We start from the raw sequence: 25,616 nt of genomic DNA, 5'->3' as shown, positions 1-25,616 counted from the left end.
CCTCTTTTCCTTCCTCACTTCCCTCCTTTCCTTCCTCCCTCCCTCCTTATTTCCTTCCCTCCTTCATTCCTTCCTCCCTCCCTCCTTGTCTCTTTCTTTCATCTCCATTACCTTCCTTTTTTCCTCTCACCTTCTTTCCTTCCTTCCTCCCTTCCTCTTTTTCTTTCTTTCTCTCTCCCTCCCTACCTCCTTCCTTCCTCCCTTCCTCCCTCCCTCCTTCCCTCCCTCCTACCTTCCTTCTTTCCTTTCCCTCCTTTCCTCCCTTCCTTCCTTGACTCGAGGACAACAGGAGGGTTAAACAGAAAGAAGCAGCTTTATATGTGACTTACTGGCAGCCGTGTTGGAGGACTTCCCGATGTCTGCCAGCGAGCGGTGGATCGGTTTCTTGGTCTGGTGACGATGCTTCCTGAGCAGAACAAAGATGATCTTCTCCTTCAGATCCGGAGAGACGAGACCGTCCGCTATCTGCCGATCCACGATGTCCTCTGGAGTCAAAGTTTACAACCCAGCTGATTTAACTTGAACAACATCTGGGATTTTGCATCATTTAAACCAGAGGTGTCGTTCAAGGGCCACATACAGACCAATTTGATCCCATGTGGGCCGGATCATTAAAAAGATGGAAGGAAAGAAGGAAGGAAGGAAGGAAGGAAGGAAGGAAGGAAGGAAGGAAGGACGGGAGTGAAGGAAGGAAGGAAGGAAGGAAGGAGGGAAGGAAGGAAGGAAGGAAGGAAGGAAAAGGGATTAGGAAGGTAAGGAAGGAGGGAAGGGAAGACAAAAGGAAGGAAAGGAAGGAAGGAAGGAAGGAAGGAAAAGGGATTAGGAAAGGAAGGAAGGAAGGAAGGAAGGGAAGAAAGGAAAAGAAGATGAAGGAAAGATGGAAGGAAGGAAGGACGGAGCGAAGGAAACAAAGAAGGAAAGAAGTAAGAAAGGAAGAAAGGAAAAGAATACAAGGAAGGAAGGAAGGGAAGAAAGGAAACGAATACAAGGAAGGAAGGAAGGAAGGGAAGAAAGGAAAAGAAGATGAAGGAAAGATGGAAGGAAGGAAGGAAGGACGGAGCGAAGGAAACAAAGAAGGAAAGAAGTAAGAAAGGGAGGAAGGAAAGAAGGACAGATGACATGAGGGAAGGAAGGAAAAGAAGACAGGAGGGAAAGTGGGCCGGATTGGACACCTTGGCGGGCCGGTTCTGGCCCACAGGCCGCATGTTTGACACCCCTGATTTAAACCATTTATTACAGATCAAGTAAATACCACATTGTGCTTAAATGTGAGAGACAAGCTGCAACAACATAGTTTAAAAAGTACAAAAATGTTTGGAACAACATTTTTCTTTCTCTTCAGGAAGTTTGACTTGCAGCAAAGCTTTGATTGATCCCTATTAACACAGCATTGCATCATTTTCTCTACGCTACATTTATTTCTCATATACCAACTTCACCAAACTGTATTCTGTATTTAGTGCATGTCCTTTATAATTAATATATAGTATGGAAGTCGGGTACTTTGGCATTTTACTGGAGGATAACTTCATGCAGTGGTTTCAGGTGGAACTACAATGATTATAATTGATTGCTTAAAAATAGCAAAAATTAGCTGGTTCTAGATTCTGAAACATGAGGACAATAAATTAAATATTTTGGGGTTTTGGACTGTTGGTTGGATAAAAACACACAATTTAAGGACACCACTTTGGACACCACCAACACAGGACACCACTCTTTTTTACTTGTTTTTGACTTTTAACAAACTAAACAATTCATCTAGAAAATAACTGGCCAATTAATCAACACTGAAAATAATAGTTAGCTGTAATCCCACTTTCAGGTAGCGATGAAAAAGTAAAGGCAATTAATTATTCACTGTTTTATTATCTTAATGGACTCCAAACCACTAAATGTTTTCTAATGCACAACATATTGATCCAGGTGGGATCTTCATCAGGTAAAAGTGTATGTAGATAAATATTTTCTGGTCAGGATTTGCTGCTTTTATTTAAAAAAAGTTGTGAGTTGTGCGTTTTATAGACTAAACAATTAATCAGTGATGAAAATAAAAGCTATTTGTAACCATCCAACCTGGGTGAAAACATTGTCAGGCATTGTTTATTTCATCAATAATTCATTTTAAATAACATTGCACCTACTATAAGTGATATATGCACAATTAAACCTCTTTAACTATCTATCTCAACTGCATTTCAAGTGTCTATAAGTTGATTTTGAAAGTAATTGATACCAACTGTGGGTTTGAAAATCAGTCTCAAACTGAACTCGAGCAGGTGTTTGATCAGTGTGTCTCTTGTGTTGGACTCACCCACTATCTGTGGCAGTGAGTAGCCCTCCAGGTCCAGCAGGATGCTCCCAGTCTGCAGACAAGTCCTGAGCTCAAACAGACTGTGGAGGGTCAGCGTGGACACGTGAGGCTTGCTCCATCGTTCTCCTCCCTCCTCCACCTTCTCCTCAAACTTCACCCACCTACAGAGAGGAATTCATTAAATGTGGAGGTGTTGTTCAGCTGTTTAACGAGGGACACAGTGATTGATTTAGTCTGGGGTCTGTGGTCTGGGGGTGCCGAGCAGCAGGACGCTGTTATGTAATTTAAACTGTGGCTTCAATCACAGGAATGACCGCAGAGTTAAAGTCCTGTCAACCAGCACATGATGTTTTAATGCAACCTTCAACCCCCGAATCCAATCAAAAGTGACCCCAAATCCTAAACTAATGAAGGCTGTGACACGCTGGCACCACCACATGTGTGCGTGCGTGTGTGTGTGTGTGTGTGTGTGTGTACCTCGCAGACTCTTTCCACTCTAATTCATCCCCCTCATGCTGTAGTGTGTCCATCTCAGTGAACAGTGTGGGTGTTGGGGTGCTGTCATCCTCCCCCAGTATGTGACGCAGCCGCTCTGCTGCAGGAGACACTGCAAGATGGAGGAAGAAATAAGAGACAGAGAGTCGGTTTCAGATTTACATTAAAACCATTATTATATCAACCTCACTGACATGAACATGAGCAAAGATCAAGCAGGATTATCTGTGGCAATATTATGAATGTTAACAACACTTTGATCCAACAACAGTTCAACAATCAACTTTCTTTCAGGCTCCACCAATAGGATAAACTTGACACTTTTAGCATTGGTAGACTCCAATGTTAGTTGCTAAGTCTACCTCTTTGGTCCAGATTGAAATATCTCAAGAACTATTAGATTGCATGAATTTTTGTAGAAACATTCATGGTCTCCAGAGGATAGTCTCGTGATATCAGACAATCAGAGATCTCTGCCTACTGAGGTAGGTAGTAGTAGTTCCATGAATGACATCATGAACAGCTGCTAACAAACCTAAGTCCCTTAAGTTTTATCAAGGACATGTCTTACTGGAAATGCTGCTCTCCACTCTAGTATGAAGGGCCACCCTAAAGACTTTGGATGGTTCTGCAATGCTTTAACTCTCTAATTGTTTCCACAACACTTTGATCCAATAACAGCTGTCCACATCAACATGAAAACTAGCAAAATCAACTTTCTTTGAGGCACCAACATTGAGATCAATCATTTTTAGTCTTGCAAGTGGCATGGCTCCAAAGATGACAATGTTAGTTGCTAAGTCCACTGTTATGCTCTTCGCCCGATTACGAAGGGCCACCCTAAAGACTTTGGCTCAGTTAAGGAATGCTGGGTTTTTTTGTTTTGTTTTTTTAAACCTCTAGTTGTTTCTGCACAGTTTTAACAATGAAACCTGAGAGATTGTCCTCAGTCTCTGTGAGCGAAGCCTTTAGACTGATCTGTGAGTCTATCCACAGGATGAATCCTCCTGTATGTATTCCTCTAGTGTCTTAAAGAAGTTTTCACTCATTCATAATCCTTTAGACGATTCAACGTAATGGTTTCCGTCATCCACATTTGATGGAAAAGTCTTGACAACTGCTGGATGGATTACCATGAAATCTTTTGCACATCAGTCCTCCTCAAGAACTAACTAACTTTAATGAATAAATAAACAAAACACACAGCTTTGTATTTCAACAGCCCCCAAAAATATATATGTTATTCACTTTGAACTGCTCTTGTGTATGAAATCAATGCATCTATAATTTAGTCATCCTGTTTTTACACGCTGTAATTTGCATGTAAAACTATTGCATGTCTGTCCATCCTGTTTTGGTTTCAGGGTTTTATTTGTATCGAGGGCCAAAGGAGAGAGGATGCTGCATTGCTGTACAGATTTTAAAACTCCCAAGAGGCAAATTTGTGCTCTGTGGTATTGGACTATGCAAATAAAAATGGACTGGACTAGCTGGCACTTGGCTGAACCTAATTGCTGGCCTCTAGCAGAGAGTACATAAAGGCTGCAGGTTACATTTATATTCATGAATCATTCTGCTAATTAACTGTTTCTCAAAGCTGCACATTTTTAGTGTTGTTCTTCTCTACTAATGGAATAAATTACTGCTACTTTCTTGTCTTGTTTATAATAGTTTATAATTGGATTTATTTTCATTTACATGCCCAGTGGAGAGAGGTGCGGTGGTTTGTTTGATTCGATCCTACAAAGCAACAAATCAGACAGCATGCATCTTAGTCCGCTGGGCCAACAAGACACAGCTGGAGGTTTTTAGTCAGCACAGACTTTGCAAAACAGACACATTAAATCTAAACAAGCCCCATTACTCTTCTTTAATGAGCGAACAAGAAAATCAGCTCGTCTAATGACTGTCTGATAGAGAGGTGTAATCTATCAGTCGCCACCTTTTTCTAATTTTACTCTGAGCAGATCAATCTCCATTAACATCCAAGCCTGGAAGCGCTGTGCTGTTGCATCCCCTCACTGTTTGTCTGTGTGTGCGTGCGTGTGTGTGTGTGTGTGTGTGTGTGTGTGTGTGTGTGTGTGTGTCACTGGTCTCTGTTGTTCCTCCTTGTGATCCAAACGCTACAAAAACTCAATAGGCCGTGAACTCATGGACCCGAATGGCAGTCCAAGCTCACTGGCAGAGACACAAGCGTCATGTGACCGTCACAATCCCGCAATCCCAATCAACATTTTGCACATACAGGGGACAATTATGTAATCCGTGTTAACTACGGCACGATGCTTAATTATTAACATACAATACAATGTTCCACGAGGTGCTCAACTCCAAACGGGGAATCAGTTGCTGTTTCCATCTGATGATCTCAGCTCTGTCATGATAGGTCGGGTCACGTTAGGAGATCTGCGTATGTTCGTATAGTTCGTTTCCCTACGTGTGTCTGATCTCTGACCAGCTGACGTTTTAATGTTTCCAATGTTCGAGCAATTTGTGGGCCATTGGGTAAAATGTACTGTACACTACTGTCTAGTTCTCAGTTACCTACATGCTGCTTTAAATATCTGCCTTTCAAATTTCCACCATTTATGAGACTGTAGAGCATCATTTTCAAGCTATTTTTAAATTGTGTCTTGGGTCTGGTGGACATTAAAAGTCATGAATACTCTGCATATTTTGTTTTTTTTTCTTAGGAAAACTGAATATTTGTACCTCTAAATCTATGTTGACCATTAAATACACAAAACTCTATTAGGTTTAAGATCCTAAAACATGTAATGTTCCCATCAGACTTTTGCATTCTGTACTGTATATTGAGAGATAAAAGAGTTAAATGCTTAATAACACTGAAATAAATATAATTAACATGCATTTAGAGATCCTTGGCTCCATTTTGGCCACCATTACACTATAATATTGCGTTTAATTATCCTTGTTTTTCTGGTTTTTGCCCTCTTCACTAATGCCATCTTTACCTATTGGAGTGCCAGGTAGGGTCCAGCGGGAAGCCATAAGCGAATGGTAAGAGGCAGCTAGTCTCTGCGTGCTCATTTGGATCTTCTGACCGTCCAAGCAAAAGATAATGGAGAAAGATCTCAGGTCCGCTTTGGGCCCAGAAGAAGAAAAGGCCTCTGATTTCCTGTCCTCTTGTGGAGGCTGAGAGTCCTTAGCTCACCACTCCTCGCTCTCCACCATGAGTAGGGAGATGTGACACACTTTCACTCCTTCTCACATAAGTCCTTTTCTTGCTTGTTTCTCCGCTCAGCTGCTTTCAAGCTGTCTGTCTTCTTTAGGGAGTTATTCCACAGACAGTTTCCTTATTTCAATTAGCCATGTACCATTTGGTGTGTGCAGTCGGTACAAGCGGTCAGAGCTGCACCACTTCAACCAGTCGGAAAAAGGTCTTCTCTAAGCTGTGGCAGAAATCCACTGAAATCTCCAGAGAAGTAAAGAGCCCGAGGCTATAAGAGGGTTGACACACACCACAGGGCCCTCTAGTACTCTCCTCCCAGACGTCCATGCACACACATTCTCACACAAACACACACACACACACACACGCCAAGTCAAACCTCACCAAAACAACCTCTACTTTCTTTGCTCTGATGACTCCGACAGTCATGCATCAGTGCCTCTAACTATCCACCTAAGGTCTTGTGTTTGGTGTACACACTCGATATGAATCCTGGCTGGAATAGGCATAAAAAAAACCAAACAAGGCAAATCACTCACAGTCACCCCCAAATAACACGCACACTTGTACACTAGCACACATGCACATGCAAGTTTGGAGTTCCTCAGCTCTAATCAGCTTACAGGCTTCAGACCTCATGGCCCCTTGGGAACAGAAACCACGCTGCAAAATATTCATCGCATACATGCACGCACCAGCAACTTCTACCTCCACACACACTCATAATGCAGGACGTAGATCAAACTTGGTCATATACCTCCCACTACTGTGATGTGATTCAGTTTTTTAACATTAGTTGACAATGTAATGGTTCCTTTAAACCTACATTAACTCAATTTTTGGCCATTTGCAGGCAGTGGAAACACGTAGTGAAGACAATGAAGGCATATCGTCATCTTTTAAGTTGATGTATTGGATTTGTTTGCAACCAGTTATTTCCACAGCAATCAGCAACATTAGCATTCATTTAGAGTTGAGTTTCTGTCCACCAAACTGTTAAAACTTCAAAATGATGTTTTGCAGAGGTCATCTTTCTCCTTTAACTTGACTGCAGGAAACTTAAAAACCTTGTGGATAACTTTATGGATGCATTATGGAAGGCAAACCTTGTATTCACCGTATTTACACTTAAGTTGACAGATGACCAGTCAATCCATTGGCAAACATCAAAAAGTAATTTAAATAAGTTATAGGCTATGGTTTCATGATCAACTTCCATCAATGATACAGTAATATGACAAAGTGCATCACTGCTCTGCTGTCTCATCCAGGCAGCAGAGACTCTACAGCTGGGATGGAGGAACATCGGCTTTCTCTCAGTAACTTCTCATCCTTTGAGGCCCTAACAATGGCCCCAAAAATATATCACAGCTTCAACCTGACCTGTACCCTTTTAATCTTACTGTAACTGAACTGCTTTGGGTTAGCGAGGTGCACCAGCTTGTTGTGTGCAGAACTACAATGAAAAATGTTGAGATTTAATATTGCTGTCCTATTCTGAAAGTGTCTGCTCATATCGAACAAGATCAAACCTGACAGACGGCTCTTCATATTGATGTGACTGTGACAGTTTAATAATCAAAGCAGCAGGATTAAGGATTAAAATCAGAGTTATTGTGAACTGTTGAGCACTCTCAGACTCAAACAGCGACAATAACTTCAGCAACAAGTATGAGGAAATGCCTCCGAATGCTCTGATGCTCTGTATGGTTGCTGTTTGTCAGTAAACTGTTTCGAGCTGTCAGTGAATGTGTGTTTGTCTTAAAATGTTTCTTCAGCAGATTTAGCAGTGGGTTTATTGCATACCAGAGATCGGGGCTAAATCGGGCATCTTTCACACAGCTTAAGCCTCAAGTCTTAATTCCAAGTCAGAAACTTGGGTAAGATCTATCTAGCTCTACTACTGTACTTTATGTTGTTTTTATGTTGTGAAATGTGCTCTAACAACCTTTTTAGTTCCCATTTCCATTTCCATCTAGTTGATTTGTTTAATAGAAACATTTGCAAGCAAGTAGTACACACAATGTGATAATCAGCTGCTGTAGTGTTGGTTTGTAATGAGACCCTGCATGTCTCCTCAGTTTACTGCAGGTGTCCATGTTTTCCCATGCAGCTGCACTAGGACACATTTACACTGTTGATCATGAAGTTGGAATAATTTAGTTTTCAGACAAATTCCTCTTTTTGTTTTCTATTTATACACATCAGTAATCACCTTTGACCTGGTGCAATGAGAAAATATACACCAGTAGTCACCAACCCTGCTCCTGGAGAGCTACTGCCCTGCATGTTTTAGGTTTCTCCCCACTCTAACACACCTGATTCTCATGATTGGCTCATCATCAAGCAGCTGAAACTTGTCACGAGCTTTAAATCGAGTTAATTATTAGAATAAGGTGTGTTAGAGTGGGGGAGATACCTAAAACATGCAGGGCAGTAGCTCTCCAGGAGCAGGGTTGGTGACCCCTGATATACACTTTATCTATCAAGAATAATCATTTCATGATAAGAAGTAAAAAATATTTTATTCCAACTTTATGAGCAACAGTGTAGATTGGAAGTTGGGAATACTGAGTCAGAGCTGTTGAGTTTCAACTTGCAGGAGCTTCCCACCCTGAGAATGGCGTCAGTGTGAACTTGGCCTGTATGTTGTTTTCTGACCTGTAAGATCGGCTGGTTCTTGATGCTCTGTGTTGCCTTCGTCGTCGTCATAGTGCTCCTCTCTGTCGTGGTAATACCCCCGGTGTGAGTGTTCGTGGTGTGCGTGGTGATCATAGTGCGAGCGCCTCGATTCACGCTCGGCGTCGCTGGCGTAGGAGTGATGCCTGCGCCTTTTACGTCTGTGAGAAGCTGGAACGCCGATGTAGACCGGTGGGGCCTCTGAGAGACAGAGAGAGAAAACAAAAGTAAGAATAAATATGTGTACTGAGTTTGACATACCACAGAAAAATGTGTTGTTAACCACCCTGCCAAATTTGAATGATTAAAAAAATCTCCAAATATATGAAATTAGGCTTCAAAGTTAAAAGTAAAATTCAGCCTCTTTCTCTGCTCCCAAACGCTGTGGTCGTGGCCGCCAAGTTCGCTGAAGCCCCGCCCCCTACCAAGTGTCACCTGTCAATCAAAGTCACCACCTCTACCAGAAACATGGACGCTAGGTCTAAGAGCTTTCTGCTGCTAACTCAGCTGCTAGCTTGGCGGCTAACTCGGCTGCTAGCTCAGCTAACTGTAGACTGTAGTAGTAGTAGTGTGTGCTGAATGTATTTATACCTCTACAGCAGCAGGGGCGGGTTTATGCTAATCACTAAATACTGAACACAGAAATGTTGAAACACAGTTTGTGAAGCCTAGCTCCACAATTCAAATCTAAATGGTTGAAATGCTTTTTACACCTTTTTTGGAAATACATTTATGACCTATTTAATGTGTTTAGAAGAAAATGTCTGAATTCACTTTACACGGTCTTTAAGTGTTGGATCAATACGGTGACGGCTTGTGGAAGTCTTCATTTTGCAACATTAACATCTAACTGTGCACTAAAATAGCATTGTCTGTAGTTAAGAGGAGAGTTTTTATGCATGCATCTGACATTCATGTGTCTCAATTCATGTGTATTGATATTTTGGTATAGATTTTGTTGGGTCTCATTAATTTCATCCTCAATATTTTAAAGCTACAGTACATGTTGGGTTTCTGTTAATCTCACCTTCATCGTCATCGTAGTGTCGGTGACCTCCTCTTCTCCCATGGTCATGATGATCCATCCTGAAGTCACACAGAAACAAGGATGAGGAGGTTTACAGAGGAAGTACGAATAAAACTGAGAGACGACTTCCAACCTGCAGCAGCAAAAACCTGAAATAAACCGCCACACTAGATCCTGATCCTATACGTTGCCGTCTCTAACCCTAACCCTAACCCTTTGGTCAGGGAATCCTTGGGGGGGGCCTCACACCGACTCTCACTGTACTGTGTTAGCCGCCGGGCCGCATGGCAAGGCATGTGCCGCTGTCACCTCGGCAGATCAATGTATGACAAGAGGAAAACTCAATGGAAAACCCCTGCAGCCCCTCGGGGGGGGGGGGGGGGCCGAGCTGCAGAGGAGCGAACCACGGAGACCAAAAGGAAACAGACAGGAATTCCCACCAAACTGCTGCTGGAGATAAGCTTGTAAAGATGATTGTATGGATGATAAATTATACTTTTATGTACCATATTATCTCATTTTCCTTTTGTTTGATCTATTTTAAGCTATTTTTTATACTTTATTTATAGTGATGACAACATTTTTTATAATATAATTAGGTGTGCCGCCCAGTGATACAACATAATAACAATTAATTAACATAGTAATTAGTTAAAGTGCATCAGTAACAATATATATAGTACAGATTTAAATTATTACAGTAGAATATAGTCATTTTAAAATAATGAAAAATAATAAATACATTTAAAAATAATTCAACTTTGATTTTCTTTCATGGCTCAGTGACATATAAGGGTTGGCAAGATGAGAAATTCATTAATATCTTTAAACTAGTTTTAAAAGCAGCATCAGGTTTATTAAAATGTACATTTAGTATGTTGGCAGGATGTATTTTGGCAACTCAGCGAACCATCACCACAGAACAGCCTCAAACTTCCCTCTGACCCACTTTCACTAAAAGCTAAGACTGAATGTTGGAGGAGTTGTTTTTATTGTGTAGCGCTGCTGCATGAGGCTGTATCAGGTTTTATTAATGCTATTGAGTTTAAGCTACAGTTTATTATAATACATTTTAAATGAGTGAGCTAATGAATGTAGTACACGTGTATAAAGATCAGTGATAAATACTGTAAGGGTTGGCATGATGAGCAGTTTAAAAATATGTTAAAAATAGTTTTAAAAGCAGCATCAGGTTTGTTAAAATGTACATTTAATATTTTTGTTGGTTTTATATCATTTAAATGACATTTGCACCATTTTTTTAACTGAATGCTCCTGAAAATGTCAAATGGTGTAACCACAAAAGAATGATAAATATTAAATATTATATCACCTACAGTGTATTTAAGTGGACTTATACTAATAATGACTTAAATGTTTCCTGATCTCCATGGTAACCGAGATTAAATGTAATATTTAGAACAATTGTATTATATATATATATATATATATATATATATATATGTAAAAAAAAATGTCATTGATGGTGTAACCATAAAAACTTTGTACCAAATAATTGAACTTGCTTAAAAACAGTAAATAGTCAATAAAACACCTTCCTTCCTTCCTTCCTTCCTTCCTTCCTTCCTTCCTTCCTTCCTTCCTTCCTTCCTTCCTACCTAACACCATATCAACTAGTTTGGCATGATCTTACATCCTTCCTTCCTTCCTTCCTTCCTTCCTTCCTTCCTTCCTTCCTACCTAACACCATATCAACTAGTTTGGCATGATCTTACATCCTTCCTTCCTTCCTTCCTTCCTTCCTTCCTTCCTACCTAACACCATATCAACTAGTTTGGCATGATCTTCCTTCCTTCCTTCCTTCCTTCCTTCCTTCCTTCCTTCCTTCCTTCCTTCCTACCTAACACCATATCAACTAGTTTGGCATGATCTTGCATGATCTTACATCCTTCCTTCCTTCCTTCCTTCCTTCCTTCCTTCCTTCCTACCTAACACCATATCAACTAGTTTGGCATGATCTTCCTTCCTTCCTTCCTTCCTTCCTTCCTTCCTTCCTTCCTTCCTTCCTAACACCATATCAACTAGTTTGGCATGATCTTGCATGATCTTACATCCTTCCTTCCTTCCTTCCTTCCTTCCTTCCTTCCTTCCTTCCTTCCTACCTAACACCATATCAACTAGTTTGGCATGATCTTACATCCTTCCTTCCTTCCTTCCTTCCTTCCTTCCTTCCTTCCTTCCTACCTAACACCATATCAACTAGTTTGGCATGATCTTACATCCTTCCTTCCTTCCTTCCTTCCTTCCTTCCTTCCTTCCTTCCTACCTAACACCATATCAACTAGTTTGGCATGATCTTACATCCTTCCTTCCTTCCTTCCTTCCTTCCTTCCTTCCTTCCTAACACCATATCAACTAGTTTGGCATGATCTTACATCCTTCCTTCCTTCCTTCCTTCCTGCCTTCCTTCCTACCTAACACCATATCAACTAGTTTGGCATGATCTTACATCCTTCCTTCCTTCCTTCCTGCCTTCCTTCCTACCTAACACCATATCAACTAGTTTGGCATGATCTTACATCCTTCCTTCCTTCCTTCCTTCCTTCCTTCCTTCCTACCTAACACCATATCAACTAGTTTGGCATGATCTTACATCCTTCCTTCCTTCCTTCCTTCCTTCCTTCCTACCTAGCACCATATCAACTAGTTTGGCATGATCTTACATTATAACTTTTATATTAAATAAAGCTGATGGAATACTATTGTTCTAAATATTACATTTCATCTGGGTAACCATGGAGACCAGGAACCTGACTGCTTTCTGTCTTTCTTTCTTTCTTTCTTTCTCTCCTCTAATTTCTTGTTCTCTCTTCTTCCTCCTCTTCCTTCCTCTTTGATGTCTTACTGTATTCCATTTTAAGCTCATTTTTACTACTTTTTATTAAACATTTCTCTTATTTTTGCATTTTGTCACATGGTGTCCTCGTGTTGTCCTCGGTCTACACTACGCTCCAGTCTCATTATCAGCTTGTTAATGAACTGTGAAGCACTTTGAACTACATTAACCTGAATGAAAGCTGCTGTATAAATAAAGTTTGATTTATTGATTGATATTCACACACCAGCCGAGACTCACCGAGGTCATGAGCACAAACTTATCTGACTTATTAGTTTCCAGGACTGACTTAGACATGACTAACCCTCCTGTTGTCCTCAGGTCAAGGAAGGGAGGAAGGAAGGAAAGGAGTAAGGAAGGAAAGGAATAAGGAGGGAGGGAGAGAGGAGGAAAGAGAGAAGGAAGGAAGGATAGAATGAAGGAAAGGAGGAAGGAGGAAAGGAGTAAGGAGGGAGGAAGGAAAGAAGGAAGGATGGACAAGAGGGAGGAAGGAAAGGAATAAGGAGGGAGGAGGAAGAAAGGAAGGAAGGAAGGAAAGGAGTAAGGACGAAAAGAGGAAGGAATTTAGGAGAGAAGGAAGGAAGGAAGGAAGGGAGGAAGGAAGGAAAGGGAGGAAGGAGAGAAAGGAGGAAGGATGAAGGAAGGGAGGAAGGGAGGAAGGAAGGAAGGAAGGAAAGGAGTAAGGACAAAAAGAGGAAGGAATTTAGGAGAGAAGGGAGGAAGGAAAGAGGGAGGAAGGAAAGGAATAAGGAGGGAGGGAGGGAGGAGGAAGGAAGGAAGGAAGGAAGGAAGGAAGGAAGGAAGGAAAAGAAGAAGGAGGAAAAGAGGAAGGAGAGAAGGAAGGAAGGATAGAATGGAGGAAAGGAGGAAGGAGGAAAAGGGGAAGGAGAGAAGGAAGGAAGGATAGAATGGAGGAAAGGAGGAAGGAGGAAAAGAGGAAGGAGAGAAGGAAGGAACGATAGAATGGAGGAAAGGAGGAAGGAGGAAAAGAGGAAGGAGAGAAGGAAAGGAGTAAGGAAGGAGGGAGTAAGGAAGGAAAGGAGGGAGGAAGGAAGGAAAGACAAGAGAAAGGAAGGAAAGGAACAAGGAGGGAGGGAGGGAGGAGGAATGAAGGAAAGGAGGAAGGAAGGAAGGAAGGAAAGAGGAAGGAAGGAAGAAAGAAAGGAAAGCAGGAAGGAAGGAAGGAAGGAAGAGCAGTCAAAAGTGATGGGGTCAATTTGACCCGGGGGGACGACACAAGGGTTAATAAAAAACCTTCCTACTACTACTACTACTTCCTACTTCCTAAAACCTACTTCCTGCTTCCTTAGTTCAGTATCAATGAATGTGGACTGTAATGTAATCTAATGATATCAATGCATTTTCAGTTTCCTGCCTCCATAAAGCACCAACTAACCAAACTAACCCATCATATAATAGTGTTGTAAATGTTAGGATGTTAGGATGTGATATGCGTACATGATGAACTGATCAGTGTGTCCCGGCGCCGCTCGCTCATGACGTCGGTTTCTCTTTGTAAAGCTGATTTTGGGGGAGTTTTCTAGGCTGATCGATAGGATGGAGGGAGTAAGGAAGGAAGGAAGGAAGGAAAGGAAAGGAGAAAAGAGGAAGGAATTTAGGAGAGAAGGAAGGAAAGGAAAGGAGAAAAGAGGAAGGAATTTAGGAGAGAAGGGAGGAAGGAAAGGAGGAAGGAAGGAAGGAAGGAAGGAAGGAAGGAAGGAAAGGAGTAAGGACGAAAAGAGGAAGGAATTTAGGAGAGTAGGGAGGAAGGAAAGAGAAAGGAAAGAAAGGAATAAGGAGGGAGTGAGGGAGGAGTAAGGAGGAAGGAAGGAAAGAAGGAAGGAAGGAAGGAAGGAAGCAAGGAAGAACAGTCAAAAGAGATGGGGTCAATTTGACCCGGGAGGACGACATGAGGGTTAAAATAAAAAACCTTCCTACTACTACTACTGCTACTTCCTACTTCCTGCTTCCTGTGGAATGTAATGATATCAATGCATTTTCAGTTTCCTGCCTCCATAAAGCACCAACTAACCAAACTAACCCATCAGATAATAGTCTTATAAATGTTAGAATGTTAGGATGTGATATGCGTACATGATGAACTGATCAGTGTGTCCCGGCGCCGCTCGCTCATGACGTCGGTTTCTCTTTGTAAAGCTGATTTTGGGGGAGTTTTCTAGACTGATCGATAGGATGGAGGGAGTAAGGGAGGAAGGAAGGAAGGAAAGGAAAGGAGAAAAGAGGAAGGAATTTAGGAGAGAAAGAAGGAAAGGAAAGGAGAAAAGAGGAAGGAATTTAGGAGAGAAGGGAGGAAGGAAAGGAGGAAGGAAGGAAGGAAGGAAGGAAGGAAGGAAGGAAAGGAGTAAGGACGAAAAGAGGAAGGAATTTAGGAGAGAAGGGAGGAAGGAAAGAGGGAGGAAGGAAAGGAATAAGGAGGGAGGGAGGGAGGGAGGAGGAAGGAAGGAAGGAAGGAAGGAAGGAAAGGAGTTAGGACGAAAAGAGGAAGGAATTTAGGAGAGGAGGGAGGAAGGACAAGAGGAAGGAAGGAAAGGAACAAGGAGGGAGGGAGGGAGGGAGGGAGGGAGGGAGGGAGGAGGAATGAAGGAAAGAAGGAAGGAAGGAAAGGAGGAAGGAAGGAAGGAAGGAAGGAAGGACGGAAGGAAGGAAGGATGGAAGGAAGGAAAAGAGTTAGGACGAAAAGAGGAAGGAATTCAGGAGAGAAGGGAGGAAGGAAAGAGGGAGGAAGGAAAGGAGGAAGGAAGGAAGGAAAGGAAAGGAAACAAGTGAGGACGAAAAGAGGAAGGAATTTAGGAGAGAAGGGGGGAAGAAAAGAGGGAGGAAGGAATGAAAGGAGGAAGGAAGGAAGGAAGGAAGGAAGGAAGGAAGAACAGTCAAACCGGGATGACGACACAAGGGTTAAAAAAACAAACCTTCCTACTTCCTGCTTCCTTAGCTCAGTATCAATGAATGTGGACTGTAATGTAATGTAATGATATCAATGCATTTTCAGTTTCCTGCCTCTATAAAGCACCAACTAACCAAACTAACCCATCAGATAATAGTGTTATAAATGTTAGGATGTTAGGATGTTATATGCGTACATGATGAACTGATCAGTGTGTCCCGGCGCCGCTCGCTCATGACGTCGGTTTCTCTTTGTAAAGCTGATTTTGGGGGAGTTTTCTAGGCTGATCGATAGGATGGAGGGAGTAAGGGAGGAAGGAAGGAAGGAAGGAAGGAAAGGAGTAACGAGGGAAGAAGGAAAGAAGGAAGGAAGGACAAGAGGAAGGAAGGAAAGGAATAAGGAGGGAGGGAGGAGGAAGGAAGGAAAGAAGGAAGGAAGGAAAGGAGGAAGGAGGAAGGAAGGAAAGAAGGAAGGAAGGAAAGGAGGAAGGAGGAAGGAAGGAAGGAAGGAAGGAAGGAAGGAAGGGAAAAGAGTAAGGACAAAAAGAGGAAGGAATTTAGGAGAGAAGGAAGGAAGAAAGGAAAGAAGGAAGGAAAGGAGGAAGGAAGGAAGAAAAGAGGGAGGAAGGAATGAAAGGAGGAAGGAAGGAAGGAAGGAAGGAAGGAAAGGAGGAAGGAAGGAAGGAAGCAAGGAAGAATAGTCAAAAGAGATGGGGTCAATTTGACCCGGGAGGACGACACGGGGGGTTAAAAAAACAAACCTTCCTACTTCCTGCTTCCTTAGTTCAGTATCAATGAATGTGGGATGTGGGATGTAATGTAATGATATCAATGCATTTTCAGTTTCCTGCCTCCATAAAGCACCAACTAACCAAACTAACCCATCAGATAATAGTCTTGTAAATGTTAGGATGTTAGGATGTTAGGATGTTATATGCGTACATGATGAACTGATCAGTGTGTCCCGGCGCCGCTCGCTCATGACGTCGGTTTCTCTTTGTAAAGCTGATTTTGGGGGAGTTTTCTAGGCTGATCGATATGTGTCATTTCTGATCCGCTAACGAGTCCCTGAAGCCTGAGATCACTGACTGTGAAGGACAGTCACATGAGTGCGGTCATGCAAACACACGCTCATGCGCACAATCCACACGCATGCACGCACGCACACGCACACACACACACACACACACACACACACACACACACACACACACACACACACACACATACACACACACACACAAACACACACACGCACACACACACACACACACACACACACACACACACACACACACACACAGTCATACAGAGTCATACAGAGTAGTGAAAAAGCAAATCTGGGCGCCTATGATAACTTGTAAATACCATTTAAAGAGAGAGAAAAGCAAAAACAGCCACAGTCTCAGGCTTTTTAAATGCTTCAGTCATCTGTGTGTGTGTGTGTGTGTGTGTGTGTGTGTGTGTGTGTGTGTGTGTGCTGCAGAGATGAGCAGGCTTTCCAATGAGTCCTACAGACATACAGCTGCAGATTTAACCCTTTCACGCATAGTGGTCACTGCAGGGGACAGCTATTCAAAAACTGCTTTATTAGATGCATACATGGATTTTGATGGATTTTGATGTTATATTTGCACTTCAGCCACCACAGTAGACACTAGTGCATCATCCCATAAACCACCACTTCATCTGCAGTAACGTGTGCAACTGCAACAAACCGGTAAAAACATAAAAACAGCTATCCCACCAACATCATTTGACAAAAAAAAGAAAATATGGAGCGTAAAACAGCAAGTTGTATCATTCCTAAAGAGAAATACAAACACTTAAACACACCTTTTAATAATTCATGCATGAAAGGGTTAATGATACATCCAATCAATTATATCATGACCCACCAACATTATGCTCAAACACAGCAGCGGTGGTGGACATTATGGACTAAAAGTTAAATCAGGTTAAACATTACATTACATTTACACAACCTAAACTACGACAGCAAATGTAATAGTCGATGACTAATGTGGAGGTACAGTGACGCCATCACAGCTCCAGCCATCAGAGCTTCAGCCATCAGAGCTTCAGCCATCAGAGCTTCAGCCCTCCATTATCCACCCAACCTGCCGCCTCCTTTCATTTTCTGTAGATGTCGTGTAAACTGCGTCATTTCTGCGGGTTATAATTATTACGACCACTAGATGGCATCTGTCCCTCAAACGTAAAGTGTTTTTATTTCTCTTTAGGAATGATACAACTTGCTGTGTTACGCCCCATATTTTCCTTTTTTTTTTTTTGTCAAATGACGTTGGTTCTACTGGTTCTCATCAAATTACACAAACCAACTGATTTACAACGAAAAACATTACTGCAGATGAAGTGGTGGTTTATGGGATGATGCACTAGTGTCTACTGTGGTGGCTGAAGTGCAAATATAACATCAAAATCCATCAAAATCCATGTATGCATCTAATAAAGCAGTTTTTGAATAGCTGTCCCCTGCAGTGACCACTATGCGTGAAAGGGTTAATGATACGTCCAACCATTTAAATCATGACCTTTAGCATGTAAGAGACCAACATTATGCTCAAACACAGCAGCGGTGGGCATTATGGACTAAAAGTTAAATCAGGTTAAACATTACATTACACATTTACACAACCTAAACTACGACAGCAAAAGTAATTTGTAGGACAGTCGATGGCTAATGTGGAGGTACAGTGACGCCATCAGAGCTCCAGCCCTCCATTATCCTGTCTGTTACAGAGCAGATCTGAACTTCTGACTTCTGCTCCAGAAGTTGTTTAATAATCCAAATAACTAAAATCATAACCAAACTTTCTAACAGTATATTGTGTTGTTTCCTCCATATGTTTAGATAAGGATGGTTTATAGTTTAAAAAAAGGAAATAATTGAGTTATATAACTGATTAATTCACCTGTTAAGTCTATTTAACCCTTCCTTGCTAATATTGTTGACTGTTCCTTCTTTCTTTCCTTCCCTCCTTCCTTCCTTCCTTCCCTCCCTCTCTCTTTCTTTCCTCCCCCTACCTTTCTCCCTTTCTCCCTTCCTTCTTTCCTCTGTCCTTCTTTCCTTCCTTCCTCATTTCCTTTCTCCCTCCCTCCTTCATTACTTCTTTCCTCTGTCCTTCCTTCCTTCCTCATTTCCTTTCTCCCTCCCTCCTTCCTTCCTTCTTTCCTCTGTCCTTCCTCCCTCCCTCCCTTCCTTCCTTTCTTCCTCATTTCCTTTCTCCCTCCCTCTTTCCTTACTTATTTCCTCTCTCCTTCTTTCCTTCCTTCCCTCCTTCCTTCCTCCCTTCCTTCCTTTCCTTCCTTCTTCCTCCCTTCCTTCCTTGACCCAAGGACAACAGGAGGGTTAACACACTCAAGGTAACTCCTAATACACATCAGTCTGCACAGTTTCAAGGCTGAGCTCAACTAAGCCTCATACTAGGCCAGCCGCCGCCCCCCCCCCCCCCCCCCCCCTCTCTCTCCTAACCTAACTCCAGGGGGTGAAGGAGGTTTGTCTATTAGCAGGTGAGTCACTTCCTTTGAAGCCAGTTCATACAGTGGCAGCGTTTTAATCAGGTTTTGAAAAAAAGATGCACATTAAAATCATATAATATTCAAGAATGATGAAGTCCATCGTAATGAGCCAATAATTAAAATATATGTAGCTCACACACAGAATAAACAGTAATGAATCTGCACCTATTTATTCATCCTTGTATTGGAATCTAAAATCCTGTTTTACTAAACTCTAAAAATAAAAACTTAAAGTTGTTTAAGGCCTAACCATATTTTTTCAGCTAACTAACCAAAAAAGTTTGAGTTGTGTTGTAAACTAATCGACCTATGTATTCCAACTATCTTTTTCAAGTTTCTTGGCTAAAGTTGGTCTCACTTAATAATTTGAGTTAGCAAACCTCAAAACTGTGCATTTGAGGTCAGGACAAATTCTAGAAAATTAGAGAATAAGAACTAGGGGTCTCCTATGCATATCTGCAGGGGTTCCATCACAACCACACTGTGTCCATGTGCTGCCGACATCTCTTCGAGATTTTTAACTCTCAAGGTGAGTTTTACGCTCAATATGGTACTAAATGTCGGGGTTCACGCGTGTAGATTATACTTTATTATATATATATTATTTATTTTATTATATATTTATTGGCCTTTTAACATTTGGATCTGGAGAAGTAACCCTCTCACAGCTAAAGAGAGACAGATAAACTAATATAGAGGTTGTAAAAGAAGACTTTGTTGTAAAGTGGGATCCTGTGTTACACTTTGACTGAAGTACAGTTTGGTGTGTTGTCCAATAAATACACATTATAATAAATAATAATAAGAATAAACTACCTTTTCTTCATGATAATGGGATGAGGGATTATTTTACAGAGTGGAGATCATCTTCCAAGTATTTGAGATTGAGGAGGAGGCAGACTGTGGATATGATTATGTGGAGCTATATATGATGGCGCTGACATCAAGTCTCCAAGGCTGGGGCCATATTGTGGATCTGGGGTAAGGCTAAAAATATCAGTCTTGAGTAGTAAACACTATGAAAACACAAATATTCTTACAATAATATTTCTTTTTGTCTATATCTTTTTTTTTCTCAGGCTCCAGAGGAGATTTACTCAGCTGGGGACGCCATAGTTTTAAAATCTCACTCGGATGACAGCATCAGTAAAAAAGGATTTCACAAAGCTCCAGGACACATACATTGGTACAAATTATTGGCTGTCTAGTTTTTGAGGCACATATTAAAAAAAACTAACAAACAAATAAATGTGATAAATAGTAAATCCTTTCTAACAAGCTATTTGGCTAATTCTGTCTTCTTTCATCTCTTTCTCATCATAAGTTAAATTAATTTGTAATCAATTCAAAGCTTCTTTTTTTCAATAAAGTGACAATATTTAGATTTTATAAAGGAGCATGCAGTAAAAACTAAAGTAATAAAACTAAACTAAAAGTCATACAGATGAATATTTTACAGTGCATCTTTAAAGTTTGGCTTTTTTTGTATGAAGTTGGAAACCAAGAGGAGAGTTTGCTTCACGTCTCCAAAACATGTTTAATTATTCAGATGTTTTATATTAAATCTAATTCAGAGGTTAAAATCTTAAAACTACAGAAATATGAGGGAAAAATAAAAGTTCAGTGTCATTCTTTATGTCATGACTGTAAAAAAGTAAAAGAAGTATCAAACTAAAGCAGATAAACATATTAAAATATATAGTTTTTAAAATATTTAATACTTACCTGATGGGACAGATGAAACCGAGAAAACCAAAATCTAGAAGTTACCGGTGTAGTTTCTTTATGACGTCAGTATAAAGTATATAAAGTAAAATATCAAAGCAAAAAAAAAAAAAGAAGAAGTCAGAGTTAAACAGATTTCAGTTGTTTTGTTTCATCTAAAGAGAAAAAAATGCTGCAACTGAACAACCAACGAACAGGCCGACGCACTCAATGACTGTACAGACTGTCAGAGTATCGGATGCTGCTGCTGGCGTGTGTGTGTGTGTGTGTGTGTGTGTGTGTGTGTGTGTGTGTGTGTGTGTGTGTGTGTGTGTGTGTGTGGATCAATGAGAGGCAGAGAGGACAGTTCATTATAATCCTCCCAGGTCAAATTGACCCCGCCTGTTTTGACTGTTCCTTCCTTCCATCTGTCCTTCCTCTCTCCTTCTCTCTTTCCTCCCTTCCTTCTTTCCTTCCTCCATCCCTCCTACCTTCTTTCCTTCCTTACTTCTTTCCTCCGTCCTTCCTTCATCCCTTCCTTCTTTCCTCTGTCCTTCTTTCCTTCCTCCCTCCCTCCCTCCTACCTTCTTTCCTTCCTTACTTCTTTCCTCCGTCCTTCCTTCATCCCTTCCTTCTTTCCTCTGTCCTTCTTTCCTTCCTTCCTCCATCCCCCTTTTTTCCTTCTGTCATTCCTTCCCCTCTCTCTCCTTCCTTCCTTCCTTCCTCCCTCCCTCCCTGCCTTCTTTCCTTTACTCCCTTCCTTCCTTCTTTCCTTTACTCCCTTCCTTCCTTCCCTCCTTCCTTTTCTTCCTTCTTCCTCCCTTCCTTCCTTGACTCGAACACAACAGGAGGGTTAATATAGTGTGTGTTTGTGTGTGTGTGTGTGTGTGTGTGTGTGTTAAAACGGGTCAATGAGAGAGAGAGAGGACAGTTCATTATAATCCATCCATTCACATTTATCCAGCTCTGGATTTTTAGATACTTGTATTTTACTTCAGTATTACCTCTCTCCTTCCTTCCTCCCTCCTTTCCTTCCCTCTTCTCCTTCCTTCTTACCTCCCTCCTTCCTTCCTCCCTCCTTTCCTTCCTTGACTCAAGGACAACAGGAGGGTTAATGTGTCAGCAATAGAAATATACTTTATATTATTATAACTGTTTTATACTATATATATTCATATCTATTTATACAGCAGCCTCCACTCTTGACTTAATAAACACTTATGTCTGTTTATAACCACATTATAGTGTTATAAACCTTTTATTAACTGCTTATAGACTGATTATAATATAAAGGCTAAATAGGGGGAATATTCCTTTATTAGTCCTGTGATGGGGAATCTACAGCAAAAATAAAAAGAGCAAAAACAACAGTAGTAAAAATAAATTAACATTATGTAGCTACTGTGGTGGGTTTCTCTGGCAGCAGTACAGTGTGTGTGTGTGTGTGTGTGTGTGTGTGTGTGTGTGTGTGTGTGTGTGTGAGTGTGTGCGTGTGTGTGTGTGTTCATAATGAAGGAACACGTGACTCGGAGCAGCAGAGCGGTTCATTGACGCGTTTTTAATCGTTTTTAAACAAACAGCAGATCTCTACGGCACAGAGAGGATTAACTATATCAGACTGTGGAGACACACACAATAATTAATACCTAATAAATAAGATTGGTTGATAATAAGAAAAATATAGAGTATCACCCTTTATACCGGCAGGGGTGTTAAACATATGGCCCTTGGGTTAGAAACGGCCCACCAAAGGGTCCGATCCGGCCCGCTGGATAATTTTGCAAAGTATTTAAAATCAAAATCTAATTAAAATTTTTCATCTGCTTCAGACGTTGTTTATAGCTTTTTGTTAAATTGATAGTTTAAAAAAGATTGCTATGTTATAAATTGTTTTATAAGTAGTTAGGGTTAGGATTATGAGGAGTTCTTGTAATTTTCAGTTTCAATAAAATAACATTTAAATCATTATTGCTATGTTATATTTTCATATCTAAGGTAAAATAGGACATGATATTGTGTGATAGTAAGGGTGTAAAAAAAAAAAAGAAATACACTCTCTCTGCTCTCTGAATGTAATATTAATTGTTAAACTGTTGAAACTGCTCATTTCCCACATAATAAATAGATGATTTATTATAGTAAAGATATTATATGGTTTAACTGGTTCGGCCCACTTGAGATCAAACCGGGCTGTATGTGGCCCTTAAACTAAAATGATTTATTTATGCTTTATTATACTATGTGTCAAGTCCTCGTCTTGTTCACCTCAAATTCCTGACTCAATCACTTTTATTTCTTCTTTTGGCTTTGTCAGTTGATTGGTCTTTTCAGTAGAAACCTTTAAAGACAGAGAAACAAAAGTTAACATTTTAATCAAACAATTTTAAATGAATTAACCACTACAGTAAGCATTTTAAATGCAATAAAGAAAAAATCAACTTTCATGAATTTTCCTTTTTAACTTTTTATTACCCTTTCATACCTTATACTTTTAATTTTCCAAACTCAAAATGAAATATTATTATAGCAGAAACTCATTTACAACAAAAATCAAATGCTGCAGTGTGTTCCTTAATCAACCTACACAGCAGTTCAACATAAACTAGAACATAAGAACATATTCAGCAAACACCATGAAAGTAAATAACATTTCACCGACCATTGGTTTTCTTTGGATTGAATTTATGAGCGGACTTGGAGCTTCTTCTCTCTGACGTCTGTTTGTGTGAATGAGCGAGCACCTCCATGTCTTCTCACGTGCTCCAAATCAGTGACAATCAGTTGACAAGCAGCCAGTTTGTGAAACCCATTCCTGAGATTCAGCTCAACAATATGCGACCTGTGAATCTGACCTCATATACTGACCACATGGTGACGCCGTGCTCAACACTGACTCTTTAACCGGAGCTGCAGCTGCACGTGTCACCACTAGATGGCTCTGTAGCGCCATCACTTCCTCTTTCCGGTTGAGTGTAGAGGAGCGGTGGATGATTAACTGAGGCTGCTGAACGGTACATAACCGGCGCTGCTTCCGTGTTTCCAGTAATCCTCTTAATACACACGGCAGAATAAATGAGATGTGTGAATCTGTGTGTGTGATCTAAGAGAAAGGATCTAAAGGACCGAGGCGACTTGAGACGTTTCACTGGAGCTGTGTTGGCTTAATGAGGAGATGGATCAGACGGGATTCATTTCTATATTCTCTTTGGGGATGTGGGCTGTGAGTTTATAGGAGAGGTTATAAATAGAGTAAAACTGTTATTTATCACACATTTTGTATCATATAGAAAACTGAATACAAGTTTTAGTTGAGTAGTTTGTGTGTCTCCTGCATACAGGCTATATATTGTTATATTATATTTTATTTTATTTTATACTGGAGTGATTTTACACTGATATTTCTGATGATCTTCTGTTGAATGGTCATACAGGTTTATTAATTCATTTTACTTTACAGGGCGCACAAACAGCCCAATTCAATCCCAAATGGGCCAGACCAGTAAAACCATTACATAATAACCTATAAATGATTTATGAATATATATATAAACATATTATAACTTTACTATAATAAACCATCTAGGGATAACCTGATGAGAAATACTGATAAAATGTGTCCAAGCCCCCACCAGGGAAAATTAGTCAATGGCAAATGAAAATAAGCGAGAACAGCAGTGAATTATATTTAAACATTGGAATAACTTTTTTTGCAATTGTCATACTTTGTAAATGTATCCAATGGGCCAGATCCTCCAGTTATAGACCCTTCTCATTCCTCTGCATTGCTGATGACACTACATATGAGTTTTTTTTATCTTGCTATTAGCTTTATTTAGCTCTTACACCTCTTTTTACTGTCTGCTGGTCATTGCTTTATTACTCTCATGCTTACATTGAGCTGCTGGAAACCTGAATTTCCCATTGGGATCAATAAAGTGACTATCTATCTATCTATCTATCTATCTATCTATCTATCTATCTATCTATCTATCTATCTATCTATCTATCTATCCATCTACCTACCTACCTACCTACCTACCCACCCATCTATCTATCCATCTATCTATCTACCTACCTACCTACCTACCTACCCACCCATCTATCTATCCATCCATCCATCCATCTACCTTCCTACCTACCTACCTACCTACCTACCTACCCACCTATCTATCTATCTATCTATCCATCCATCCATCTATCCATCTACCTTCCTACCTACCTATCTATCTATCTATCTATCTATCTATCTACCTACCCATCCATCTATCTATCTATCAAATTTTGCATGTGAGCGTGTGTTTGGGACGATAAAAGAAACAGACAAGTGAAGCAACATTTATATAATTGACATTATCTGAAAAGAAAGCTATACCTTTTTACTTTATTATTATGTTGTAATGTTATTTATTGTTATGTATTATGTATTATGTATTGTGAAATGTTAATTATACCTTCAGACCTCAGGAACAAAGTTGATCCTAATAAACTAAACGTACAGTAACTGTATGTTTCTGCATATTGAGTGTGTGACATTCACATCATATATGGGATTATTGGATATGAGATTTGCATGTTAAACTTGTGAGCGTTCTCATCATCTCTAGACGCCTGTGTGATTACAGTGTTGATTGTGTGAGGATTAAAACAGTTTATCCATAAAACAAACTATTAACCGCTAACATTGAACAATGGCGGCTCACGTCAGGTGTCGACGTTTGTTTGGTTTTCGGATCGGAGCTTTCAGTTCGTTGCTAATCACAATTACAACTTGGATAGTTTACTGAACTCTATTTAACCTTCATGTCGTCCTCCCGGGTCAAATTGACCCCGTCTGTGTTGACTGTTCCTCCTTTCCTTCTTTCTTCCTCCCTTCTTTCCTTCCTTTCGTCTGTCCTCCCTT

The 25,616-nt window shown here is 40.5% G+C and overlaps 1 protein-coding gene across 1 annotated transcript in view; it reads right to left on the bottom strand.

Annotated features, from left to right (window-relative positions):
* The window catches only part of LOC128379909 (electrogenic sodium bicarbonate cotransporter 4-like), a 41,953-nt gene extending 32,187 nt beyond the window's left edge, over positions 1-9,766 (bottom strand). Inside the window, exons 1-5 of the mRNA XM_053339548.1 lie at positions 9,709-9,766; positions 8,664-8,882; positions 2,792-2,921; positions 2,315-2,475; positions 330-485 (exon numbers count right to left, since the gene is read on the bottom strand). Coding sequence (XP_053195523.1) covers positions 330-485; positions 2,315-2,475; positions 2,792-2,921; positions 8,664-8,882; positions 9,709-9,766 — 724 coding nt within the window. The remainder of the gene's footprint in view (positions 1-329; positions 486-2,314; positions 2,476-2,791; positions 2,922-8,663; positions 8,883-9,708) is intronic.
* Positions 9,767-25,616: the final 15,850 nt, after the last annotated feature.

This window comes from Scomber japonicus, chromosome 19 (genome assembly GCF_027409825.1).
Source record: "Scomber japonicus isolate fScoJap1 chromosome 19, fScoJap1.pri, whole genome shotgun sequence".
Taxonomy (NCBI): Eukaryota; Metazoa; Chordata; class Actinopteri; order Scombriformes; family Scombridae; genus Scomber; species Scomber japonicus.
This window is presented reverse-complemented; position numbering and strand designations above follow the sequence as displayed.